The sequence below is a fragment of the Rattus norvegicus genome, chromosome 19, assembly GCF_036323735.1.
Source record: "Rattus norvegicus strain BN/NHsdMcwi chromosome 19, GRCr8, whole genome shotgun sequence".
Lineage (NCBI taxonomy): Eukaryota > Metazoa > Chordata > Mammalia > Rodentia > Muridae > Rattus > Rattus norvegicus.
The window spans coordinates 8929-22056 of record NC_086037.1 but is presented as its reverse complement, the minus strand read 5'-3'; the positions used below and the strand labels follow the sequence as shown (position 1 = coordinate 22056).

Genomic DNA, 13128 nt, shown 5'->3' with positions numbered 1-13128 from the left:
CACACAAAGTAAATAATTGAAAGAATAAACAAACAGTAAGAAAAACAGTTTAAAAAGTGTTTCCCAAGTGGATAAAGGCCTGTGTGTTGATCTGTGTGGAGTTAGCCAACATAGGAGACACAGTAAAAGATGGAGTGAATGTGACTAAGTAATGCCAAAATTCCAGTATTTCAATGAAATAGCCAGTATTTCTGGGAGCAGCCCATAGAGGTCCTAAGATCGCTGTAATGGTCACATTCTGGGCTCCCGCCATTGGGCTTCTCTCTGTCTATGGCATCTTCCGTATTTGCCTACTCAGAGAAACCCTCCTGTTTTCTCCTGTTACAGCGTTTGGTTCCCTGACCTCTGCACCAGCACTGACCTCTGCCAGTGAGCACAAGAACAGCAGTCATTGTGAATCTAGGTTTGGAGACAGGGTTCCTAGTATCCCAGAAGAACCGCAGGAGTGCAGAAGCCACCTGTGCCTCCTCATGAGGCCAAAGAGCAGAAACTTCAGATGTGTGTTTTTCCTAAAGTTGGTCATTGGCTCCTGTCATTTCTGCCTTTAGTTGTCAGGAAGAAAAAACTTTGCCCCGCCCCACATGCTCTCCCACCTACATTCCCTTTGGTCCTGTCTGGGCAAGGCCTATATATTCTGCTTTCGGTTATTGGAACACTGTCAGTCTGTAGAAGAACAGACTCAGGTCTGGGAGCTGATCATGCTGCTGCACAGACTCCCTGGATGCCTGGATGCTGTGGCCTGTGGACTCCTGATTCTCCTCCTCCATGTGAAGGGTGAGACTCCATATGTGGGGTGGTGGGAAGCAGGGTCAGAGCTGCCCGGGTCACTTGGAAGCTGAGATTGTGGGAAGAAGGCACCAGGGAGGGAGGAGCTCATCCAGATGGCAGTTGAAAGCATGGGGAATGTGAGCCACACAATGCGCCCACTAAAATTCACAGAGTGGGTGCCATAGCACACCGAGGGTCAGAGATGTCTAAGAGAAACTGAGGAGCCAGCCCAGTGTGAAGGGCTCCAAGGAGCTGGACCTGAAGGTCAGGAGAAGAGCAGAAGGGGCATTTCCCACATCTGTGCGTGGCTGTGACTGTTCTTAACTTTGGGTAATCGTAACAGTAATAACTTCGTGCTGCCAAATGACTGAGTGTATGACCTCTTTGGCCAGAGCAATGCTGTGACACCCTTCAGAGGGGTACAAGGAAAGGCTCCTGGGCCTGAGGGATAAGGAAGCCGTTATACTCATATGCCACAGCTGAATCGGGGGACCCTGAGTTCCCTTCCTGTGAGCTCTGGTGACAATGAAATGGAACTCCCACAAACTGGTGGCAACTGATTACAGAAAACTAACTCAGATGGTATCTCTTTAACAGGTCATGACTCATCAGAGGCCAACCCCATCAGAAACACACATACAGGCCTGGTCCAAGGCAAGCTCGTCCACTTGAAAGGCACCAAATCCGGTGTTCACAGCTTCCTGGGAATTCCCTTTGCCAAGCCACCCGTAGGACCACTGCGCTTTGCACCTCCTGAGGCTCCTGAGCCATGGAGTGGTGTGAGAGATGGAACCTCAGAGCCGGCCAGGTAAGTTCTGGGCCCAGAAGGTTTCTGGTACTGGGATGAAATATGCTTCAAGATCTAAGCCATGCTAACGTGTCTCCTCCCTCTTAGCTACAGAGCAGTTCTCTGCCTGTGATGAGGGATATCTCCCATGCATTTTTCTTTTGCATGTGCTAAGGATTAGCATGTAACAACTGTGTCAGACTCCCAGGATAGAGCTTGGTATGTATAGGGAGTTAACTCCTGGTACTACAGTGAGGAACATCCAAATTCGTCCCAGAATCAGATTGTGCCAAGTGAACTCTCTGATCAGTGTGTTTATATTAAGCAAGAAGAGCCCTGAGTCTGGTGTATGCACTACAAGTCCCTCAGGAGAGCAGCAGTGATAAGTATCCTACAGAGTCACTGCGACAACCCAGAAGGTTAAGTGTCATTGTCTAAGAGTCATGCATGAAAGCTTCCATGGAAAACATATAGGAAAACGAGATTCCCTGAGAGCCTGGACATGGGATAAAGGATTTCTTATTCCCTATGGTACAGTATTGTCCATTCATTCTTACAGTACCATTGTGGACACAGCACCCAAATATCCAGGAGCCTTACTTTCATTTCCTGTTGCTGTCATAAAAATACCCTGACAAAAGCAACTTAGGGAAGGAAGGATTCACCACAGGTCACGGTTCCTGGTTGCAACCATCATAGGGGGGAGGTTCTTTAGGAGAGTCCCCAGTAGGGAAAGCTGGTTAAATCACATTTGTAATTGGGAAGAAAGAGCAAAGAATGCATGATTGCTTGCTAATACTCAGCACACTTTTGCTACTCACTCAGTTAAGAAGTCCCTTGCTAGGGAATGGTGACACCCACAATAAACAAGTATTTTTACTTTGATTTATGTAAGCAAGGTAATCCCCACAGGTCAACCTGATATTAGACAATTCATCCTGGAGACTCTCTTCCCAGGTGATTCTAAATAAATAGTACGAGGAAGGGGGTGAACAGCACTACCCGCAGTTAATCATTTCCATAGAGAATCCAAGAAGTCCCAAAGTTCCAATCTCATGAAGGTCTGTTTCCACTCAACCAGAAACCTCCCTGGAAATCTGTACGCCTCTCAGCCTCCACAGAGCCAGTAACCCTTGCCTTGATAGAAGGAGATTGTAGAGAGGAATGCTGTGTAAGAGGAGGTGTTGAGGGTGACTAGAAGAAACTCCTAAGAATCTGCTTTCTATTTTCTTTTAATTTTTGAGATTATAAGTACATCATTTCTCCCTTTGTTTTCCTCCCTCCAAGCCCTCCCATATAGCCCTTATTGCTCTCTCAAATTCTTGGCCTCTTTTGTTGTTGATTGTTGCTACATGCATATATGTGCACACACACACACACACACACACACACACACACACACACACATTTCTAAATATAACCTGCTTAGTCTGTTTAATAGTGTGTGCGTGTGTGTTACGGCCAGCCATTTAGTATTGGATAACCTATAGGAGGGCACTCTTTCTTAGGGGAGATTTTCCTCCCACTCTAAGTATTCCTTATTTACCTCTAATTCCATGTAGATTGAGACCTCATACTCTCTACTTACCTACTTTTGTATGTCTGCGTATGTTGTTATTATTCATCTCATGTTTACGCTTTACTGTTGGTGAGACTTATGGGTGTATTGTCTAATATTACTAGGACACACAGGTTTTGATCGCTGAACATTTCTTGGGATTTAGCATCTGTCATTGTCAACAGGTGTCTACAAAATGATGATATAGTGAATTTAGAGGGTCTGAAGAGGATAAAGATGATCATGCCTCACTTCTCTATGTCTGAGGACTGCCTGTATCTCAACATCTACGTACCAGCTCATGCCAATGAGAGCTCTAACTTACCTGTGAGAATTGGGCCATGGTCAACTGGGTGGAGGTAAAGCAGTGTAGACCCTGATGAGAAGCCTTACCCTTTAGTGGGTCGAAGGTTTTGGGTTTTTGTTTCTTTTGTTTTGTTTTGTTTTGTTTCCATGTGGAACATCATAGGACCTAGGAGTTGGATTATAGATTAACTAAGGACACATACTACAAATTTGAGCCCTAGAGACCCAGTCAGGTGTCCAAGGGCTGAACACTGAGATAAGCCAAATTTCTAGCTTTGGAATATTGGTTGTACCTATGAAAATTGGTAAGCGTTTTGATTCATAATCAGAAAAAAATACTTGTGGAGATACCATTCTCCACACCTTTGAGGAGTCTGAGATTGCTAGAGACATTACTCTGGACTTATATCCATTAATCCAGGCTACGAGAGTCCTGATGCCACAATGGGGTTTGAAAATATGCTAATGGAACTATAGTTCCTCATCTGTGGCCTGTGTCTAGGATGCTGAGGAGTCCTTTGTATGTATTTATCCACAGAGATACACAGCAGCTGATAATCCAGGAGGCAGTTCTAATTAAGCTTGTGTTGTATAGAAGCCTCTGGCATCTCTTGACTTTTGTAGGTGATGGTATGGCTCCACGGTGGTGCACTGGTTATGGGCATGGCTTCCATGTATGATGGATCCAGGCTGGCAGCCACCGAGGATGTGGTGGTGGTTGCTACCCAGTACCGCCTGGGAATCCTGGGCTTTTACAGGTGAGCATAGGTCTGGGATGGGAAACAGGGGCTGAGCAGAACCTAAACAGCCTTTTGATCCCTGTCTCCTTCATTTCTCAGCACCGGAGATGAGTACGCCAGAGGCAACTGGGGATTCTTAGACCAAACGGCTTCCCTACGCTGGGTCCAGCAGAACATTGCCAACTTTGGAGGCAACCCTGACTCTGTCACACTTTTTGGCCAGTCAGCAGGTGGCACAAGTGTGTCTTTCCATGTTGTGTCCCCCATGTCCCAAGGACTCTTCCATCGAGCCATCATGGAAAGTGGGGTGGCTCTGCTGCCTCTCTTTATATCTAACTCCTCTGAGACAGTCTTCACAGTAAGTGCTCCATCACCCTAGTCCTGACATTTTGCCATTGCCCTCAGCCTCTGGTACTCCAGTACTATGTTCAATGGGGAAACGAGGACCATGGGAAATAGTTTCTTTCCAATGATTTCTAAGAGGTTCAAGGATGAGGCTCTACTTCCCTCTACTTTATACATGCCGAATACATTATGTGGCTTACAAAGCTCCTCCCAGCAGCTTTAATTATTGGCCATAAACAGTATGCATAGGTTTGGGAGATGATTCAGTAGATGAGAGAGCCTGCTGTGCCAGTGTGCAGACTGGAGGTTAAGTCCCCAGAAACCACATAAGGCCGGACATGGTGGTACTTATTTGCAGTCCCAGTGTTTTGGTGGTAAAGCAATTCTCAGAGGCAGAGGTGCTCTAAAGGTTAAAGGTCAACTACATTTCTGTGGGCATCAGCAAGAGAACCTGTTTCAAATAAGGAGGAAGATGGCAAATGATATCCAGGTTGTCCTCTGACTTTCAGAGGCAAAATGTGGCACATAAGGCCCACTGTTACACAAGAACATATACACACACACCAAAACTACGCACGCACACACACAGAATGATCCATTTCTCAGCTGTCAACTCTGAGCAACAGGAAAATGGGAACAATTTCACACTCTACTGTACATAGCACACAATAAGATGATATATTTAGGGACAGCACCAACTTGGGACTAAAAAGGTACTCCTCTCTCATGCCAACTCCCATTACAGACGGTGGCAAATCTATCTGATTGTGAAACTTCAAACTCAGAAGCTCTGGTGCACTGCCTTCGAGGCAAGAGTGAAGCAGAAATTCTGGCTATTAACAAGGTTGGCAGAATTGTGTGTCTGGAAAGATGGTAGGCAATAGGGTGTGTGGCTGGAAGTCCTTCGGTACTCTAGACAAATTATTTTATGTGCCTGGCTTGACATCCTTTTAATCCTCGGTGCAAAATGAAAGGTGCAACTTGCCTCATAGAGTCCTGTAAGCAGGGTCTAAATGTAGAGTCTTTTCAGGGATGAGAGAGGAGAGGTGTGGTGGGAATGACCCTGCTGAGACAATGGGGAAATGGGGAAATAATGGATAACACCCAATTCTCTCTCTCTCTCTCTCTCTCTCTCTCTCTCTCTCTCTCTCTCTCTCTCTGTGTGTGTGTGTGTGTGTGCGCGCGCGCGTGCGTGCGTGCGTGCGTGCGTGCGTGCGTGCGTGTGTGTGTGATAGATCTTCAATACTGACCTTGAATGTGCCCTCAGGCCTTCAGGATTATGCCTGTTGTAGTGGATGGGAAATTCCTACCCAGACATCCCAAGGAGTTGCTGGCCTCTGCTGACTTTCACCCTGTCCCCAGCATTATTGGTGTCAACAATGATGAGTTTGGCTGGATTCTCCCTACAGTAAGATCCAGATCTAATCTCCTATGTGTCTGAGGGCTCATATGGTGGGCAATGGGAACTCAGAGATTCATTGATCCACATCTAAGCTATTTCAAACTCGAAACATTCTCCATACCCAGGTCTTTGAATTTTCTCAGACAATAAAGAAAATAACCAGAAGGAACTTGCAGGCTATTCTGAAGATCACAGTGGCACAGATGGTGAGAATCTTTGAGACCTGCCCCCATTGAGAGGACCTCTCAATATACTGCTCAGACAGCATACCTAAAAGTGGGGGTTAGAGAAGGTTGGCTGGCTGAAGTCACTCAGAGCTTTCCCCCTGTAACAGACCTCATTGGCATTTTCCTACCCTAAGGATGTTGCCCACCCAACCTCATTTTTTTCTCATCACAATGTTGTAGATGCTGCCTCCTGAGTGTGGTGCCCTGCTAATTGAAGAATACATAGGAGACACTAAGGACCCCCGGACCCTCCAAATGCAGTTCAGAGAGATGATAGGAGACTTCACAATCATAATCCCTGCACTCCAAGTAGCACGTTTTCAGCGTGAGTATATCTGTAACAAGGTTGAGGGTAGAAGCTCAGAGCGGTGGGTCCCAGGCAAGCTCTGTAGGGTCCAGACTTGACCTATGTCTAGATCAAATCTCTGGTTCCAGACCCTAAGAGTCTTTATCTAATAAATCCTTATATCGAGTATAAGATGGTGACATCTTATCTGGGTACAGATGAAGAAAGAGCTGAGTGGTATCTGTGACTTGATCCCCCAGGGAGGGCAGAGTCATTCTTTAACAGTGGGCTTTTCCCACAGCCAGTGCTCAAGGATGGGGCACCACACTCAACTGTTTTGAGTCCAGATAACTTGAGACCAAGTTATCTTGTTGCCAAAAGTGGGTCAGGACTCTATGAGGTAAGCTGCACTTATGGGATCATGTATCCTTGCCCTCAGGTTCCCATGCTCCTGTCTACTTCTATGAATTCCAACATGGATCCAGATTTCTCAAGAATTTCAGGCCACGGCATGTAAAAGCTGACCATGGTGATGAGCTTTTCCTTATCTTTGGATCCTTCTTCTGGGGCACCAAATGTGAGTCTTTCTTATTTTCCATGAGCAGGATGGAGAACCAAATTTGTCCCTGAAGGATGTCTGAGCCTTGAGTTCAATTTCGGAGTCCAAGACTCTGAAACAAACAGGATCAAGTGTGTACCATCTCACAGGTCAAAACCTACACTGAGTCTGGATCTTTCTTAGTTTAGCTTGTGTTAGAGAAAATCAGGATTCATTGGATCAGGCATGAGCCTGGGGGAATTTGCTCAGGGGACTAGATGGGTCTTTGATGCTGGGTTATAAAGGAGGGAGGGAATGAAGCCTAGAGTTTGGTTTTAGGGTACAGCTGGCATGGTGAATATGAAGCACGACTTTGGCAGCTGCATTAAGTGGCTGGGATCTGGACCCTTGTCTTCTCTCTGCAGTTGACCTCACTGAGGAAGAGAAGCTGCTGAGCAAGATGATGATGAAGTACTGGGCCAACTTTGCACGATATGGGTGAGAGGATGATCTTTACTCAACCTCCTAAAGGTTAGGTCTTCATGTAGGGATCCATTTGTGATTGGTGATCTCATTAGCATTCATGGATCCTTTATCTTGTGTTAGAGTCCTCTGTACCCAAAGCATACTGAAACAGATACTTTGTAGGTGCTGGTAACTGGTCATTTCACAGTGACCTGTGGGTGGGTCACAGTACTGTGGTACTGTTCTTTAGATCTTGCCTCTGAGAAGGAGAAACAAAACAGGCCAAGTGACCTTATCCCACATGGAGTAGAAACTAGTGGATCAGACTTGCATTTCAAAATCAGAATGTCTGCACCATCAGGCCCCTCATCTTCTTAATTCACTGCCCTGTCTCACATCGGGAGGTCAGGCCTTATATTAAAGTGACCTTCACTTTTCTCTACTGTTTGGCATATCCATAGGAATCCCAACAGCAAAGGTCTACCCTACTGGCCAGTGTCAAACCAGGATGATCAGTACCTGCAGCTGGATATCCACCCTTCTGTGGGCCATGCCCTGAAGGCCAGAAGGCTGCAGTTCTGGACCAAGACTCTTCCCCAGAAGATTCTAGAGCTAAAAGGAGTTCATGATACAATCAAAGATGTATAGTGCCCAGGAAAAGTATGTGAACTTCAGTAAAGTCAAGGTTAGCCAGAGGTTCTCACAACCCATTTAGAAAGCTGTGTTAATTCCAACATTCACATAACCATTTCTAAGCTCTATAGTTGTCTATTTTGCCAACATAGATGACCAACACTCTACATGTCATTCCTTACTGAAAATGGTAGGCAAACTTTTTATTAGGCCTACTCCAAGATGACTCTCATGTAAGTGTGGGTGTGTAAGTGCCAAAGTACTCGCATCTTTTTTCATACTCCTCTGGTACTAGACTCTATTCAACTCTTCCCTCCCCACTTATTTTCTCTCCATTTTCTTTTCTTCTCCAAGACCCCAGAAACTTGAGGGAATATTGACTATATGGGGTAGGTTATATTAAAACCCCACACCCTTCTCTTGGCAAATCCCATTGCTTCCACATATTTATAAGTGGCCCGATTATCTAAAGTTCTATTGTTTTCCTAAGTTCAAGCTGCTTCTGTAGTCAGATCACAAACTGCTCCCAGTCTTGTGATAGGAATCTGTGGCCCCAGCTACTCAGAAACTGAAAGGAAAGATTGCTTGAACCCAGGAGTTTCATACCAGTTTTGACAGCATAGCATAAACAAAAGTATGTTCATAAGCTGTATGATTTGTAAGCAGCAGAAATGTATGTGAAGTTCTGTAGACTGAAGAATATAAGGTCAGTTTGCCAGCAGATCTGCTGTGAGACAAGCACTAGCTGTTTGATCCAAAGGTTACACTCATGTCCTCTCTAGGTAGGATGTGCAAACTCTAACACTCAGCACCCTGTAAGGGTCCCAACTCTTGGTATTGACACATTAGAAATTAAGTTTCTGCAAGTGAATTTGAGCCTCACAGGCTTTTAGAGCTTAGCTCCCAGACCTCTCTGACAGTAGGCACTAAGCATGCCAGCCCCTGAAAACCTCTATGCAGATTGCTCCTACAGAGGAAATATCATGTTTCCTTCCCAAGAAGTAATTGTCCACTTTCATAAGAAACTGAACTTGACGTGTTCATAAATACCTCAAGCAAGGCCAAGGGTGGGGTTGACCAGAGGCCTTGGTGGCATTCCTCTATTAATACATTTTCTCTTATTTCCATGGTGTTTGTAAATACTACAACACTCATACTTGCATGAACCTATAACATCTGTAAAGATCCTTTGCTATTGTGTATGTTGTGGGTGTGAGATGGAAGAAGTATGAATGTGCTGACGCGTCTAGCAGAAGACACTCCTGTCCCTGGAACCCTGACTGATGGCTTCACCATGTACATGAGTGTCTTTTTGTTTTATAGAATTTCTCCAGTAACGTCCTGACTCTTCTTGACAGTCCATGGGATTAATTTTCATTCTTAAGTTACTGTTGCCCTAAAACTTCAACTCCAGCAACTCAAGGTCTCTTGTATATTATGTCATTTACAATAGTGCCAAACCATACCTTTTGTTTCCCCTAAGGCATTGATGTCATTGAGAGGGTGTGTCCTGATGTCCTATTGATTTTTTTAATTTCTCATCCCTCTACCTCTGGTCCATTTGCCTCCCTTGGGGAACCAGTTTTCCAAAGACGAAATCCCTTTTCATTTCCAGCACCTTTGGATGAGAGTGAAGGCTCCTACATTGCCTCTCTTGGACACTAGGGCACAGATGAAGGGAGTGATAAGACCTGGCAGAGTGGCTGAGCCCATAGTTTTCATCCATTCCAAGAATCAATCCCTCCATGCCCTCAAGCTCTGCTTCTGTTGTGGTCCTGGAGATGGCTAGGGAACACCGTATCAGTTCCTGTCCTATAAGAGGAACCACTGGTATTTAGCTGCCAGCAGAACGTCCTTAAGACAAGGTCAAGCAATTCTTCCTTTAGTCCTTGCAGAGGTGTATAATCTTTGGTTCCTTTTGTCCTCTCAGCAGCTGCATATCTGAGTCACTTCCATGTAAAGACTCTGCTTTGGTTGGAAAATGCAATGTTTTTTGAGAGAAGGCTCTCACTATGTAGCCCAGGCTGGGGTCCCATTCACCATTCTCCCACCTCAGCCTCTGGAGTACTAGGATTGTAGAACAGCATCACCAGGCATTTCTAAGCAATATGTTATGTGGCCAACAGCTTTCAATTTTTTGATGAAAACATATATAGAACCGTGTGTATGTTTAATTTTCAAAGGTTATGTAGACTTACCAGATGGGGTAAAGACACTTGTTACAAAACTTGATGACCTGAGTTTGATTCCCAGGACCCACACTGAAGAAGTAAAGAACGCATTCCCAGAAATATTGTGCCAAAGTGTCTTCTGAGATGACTGTATCATATTTCAACACATTTAGACATATGTGGGGTGCCAATTGCTGCATATCCCACCTCCACTGGGACTTGGGAATCTTTAGTATGGTTGCATTGAATGGTGTGTACTTGTGTACTGGCTGGTTTTGTGTGTCAACTTGACACAAGCTGGAGTTATCACAGAGAAAGGAGCCTCCCTTGAGGAAATGCCTCCATGAGATCCAGCAGTAAGGCATTTTCTCAATTAGTGATCAAGGATGGGAGGGCCCATTATGGGTGGTCTTGGGTTCTATAAGAAAGCAAGCTGAGCAAGTCAGGGGGAGCAAGCCAAAAGAAACATCCCTCCATGGTCTCTGCATCAGCTCCTGCTTCCTGACCTGCTTGAATTCCAGTCCTAACTTCCTTTGGTGATAAATAGCAATGTTGAAGTGTACGCTGAATAAACCCTTTCCTCCCCAACTTGCTTCTTGGTCATGATGTTTGTGCAGGGATAGAAACCCTGAGACAGTGGCTGAGCACATGTGGCCCCAGGTGCTGCCTAGCCCCACACTCCCTAATCCCACTTCCCTCCCATCCATGCAGCTACCAACAGTGCCAACAGTGGCAGTGAAGGAGCAACTTGGTTCTTTTAAATCTCCTACTGCACCTGCTCAACTACACCCAGGCTGGCAGGAGGAATGGTATAAACAACACATGGCTGGTTGCCATCTTGACTACAGGATAAAGAAGGAGGAGTCATAACTTCATTACTGATTTAAGGGCAGTCACATGGCTGGCAGCCATCTCTGTTATGGGTTGGAAAAACAAAAAAACAAAAACAATGTACCTCGCTTGGTGACCCTGACAGCCAAACATTGTAACGCAATAGTAACCCACTTGGCGTTTTGAAGGCATCACATTGTTTTCACTTGTTAGAATTTCGTTTTTGTCTTCCAAAACTTATGGTTATGCTCTATATCTTTACTAAAGGTTCTTTGTTTTAACATACAGGTAAAGTTTAGAGCAGATAACTAAAAACAGACAAAGGTTGTTTAACTCAGATATGCTTGGTAGGTGGTATCCCTCAAACCTGTCAGAGAAGCTGCTGAGAATGGCATTTAAGATGCTTAAACTCACCATGACAGGGACTCCCAAATCCTATCAGTGACCCCTTCAAGGTCTCCAATATGTGGGCATAATGACAAAGGACTCCACCTGGATTGGGGTACACTATGACTGTGCATAACTGACCCAATGCCTTATCCACTACTAGGACCATGCCCAAACTGTGAACAAACAGGACATGGAACAGGCTTTGTGTTGCTTACTATCAGAATTATACACAGCTTCTCAAGGGAGACTCTAAAAACTAGAAGGGCTTGGACAGATACCCTGCAACCTCTAAATATCACTGATGCCAGCCTTGACAACTATCCATCCCCAGTGAAACTCCCAATCATCACAGATAGAAAAAACAACATATTTCAAGACAAATCCAAATTTCAACAATATGTATACACAAATCCAGCCATACAAAAAATACTAGAAGCAAAACTCCATCCCAAGGATGATAACTACATCTAAGAAAACATTGAAAATAAGTAACTTCAATAAAAGTACAACACACACACACACACACACACACACACACACACACACACACACACACAAATACCACCCATGTCAAATTACCAGGAAGTAATAATCACTAGTCATTAATATCTCTCAACATCAACAGATTCAATTCCCAATAAAAAGACACAGACTAACAGAATTGATTTGAAAACAAGATCCATCATTCTGCTACATACAAGAAACTCACCACAGTAATAAAGAAAGTTGTTGTTGCAGAGTAAATGGCTGGAAAATTTTCCAAGCAAGTAGACCCAAGCTGGAGAAGCGATTCTTTTTTTTTTTTTCCAGTGTGACCATGGTGTATTTCTTTCTTTTCTTTTTTTATCTTTATTAACTTGAATATTTCCTATTAACATTTCAATTGTTATTCCCCTTCCCGGTTTCCAGGCCAACATCCCCCTAGCCCCTCCCCCTCCCCTTCTATATGGGCTTCCCCTCCCCATCCTCCCCCCAATTACCGCCCTCCCCCCAACAATCACGTTCACTGGGGGTTCAATCTTGGCAGGACCCAGGGCTTCCCCTTCCACTGGTGCTCTTACTAGGATATTCATTGCTACCTATGAGGTCGGAGTCCAGGGTCAGTCCATGTATAGTCTTTGGGTAGTGACTTAGTCCCTGGAAGCTCTGGTTGGTTGGCATTGTTGTACATATGGGGTCTCAAGCCCCTTCAAGCTCTTCCAGTGGAGGAGTCATTCTAATATCTAATAAAACAGACTTTAAAACAAAATTAATAAAAAAAACAGGGAAGCACATTTCATACTCATCATAGAAACCTACCAAGCTGGAGTAGCCATTCTAATATCGAATAAAATCGACCTTCAACCAAAAGTCATCAAGAAAGATGAGGAAGGACACTTCATATTCATCTAAGGAAAAATCCACCAAGATGAACTCTCAATCCTAAATATCTATGCCCCAAATACAAGGGCACCTACATACATAAAAGAAACCTTACTAAAGCTCAAAACACACATTGCACCTCACACAATAATAGTAGGAGATTTCAACACCCCACTCTTATCAATGGACAGATCATGGAAACAGAAATTAAAGAGACATTGACAACAAACAGAAGTTATGAACCAAATGGACTTAACAGATATTTATACAACATTCTATCCTAAAACAAAAGAATATAATTTCTTCTTACCACCTCATG

At 44.4% G+C, this 13128-nt stretch overlaps 1 protein-coding gene across 1 annotated transcript; it reads left to right on the top strand.

Moving 5' to 3' along the window:
• The first annotated feature begins 661 nt into the window (after positions 1-661).
• Positions 662-10812, top strand: Ces2f (carboxylesterase 2F). The gene is made up of 12 exons (XM_039098142.2): positions 662-774; positions 1366-1576; positions 3299-3440; positions 4044-4177; positions 4259-4517; positions 5250-5348; positions 5772-5912; positions 6032-6112; positions 6314-6458; positions 6859-6996; positions 7383-7455; positions 7884-10812. The coding sequence occupies exons 1-12, from the start codon at positions 699-701 to the stop codon at positions 8068-8070; spliced, it is 1686 nt and encodes a 561-aa protein (XP_038954070.1). The 5' UTR covers positions 662-698; the 3' UTR covers positions 8071-10812.
• Positions 10813-13128: the final 2316 nt, after the last annotated feature.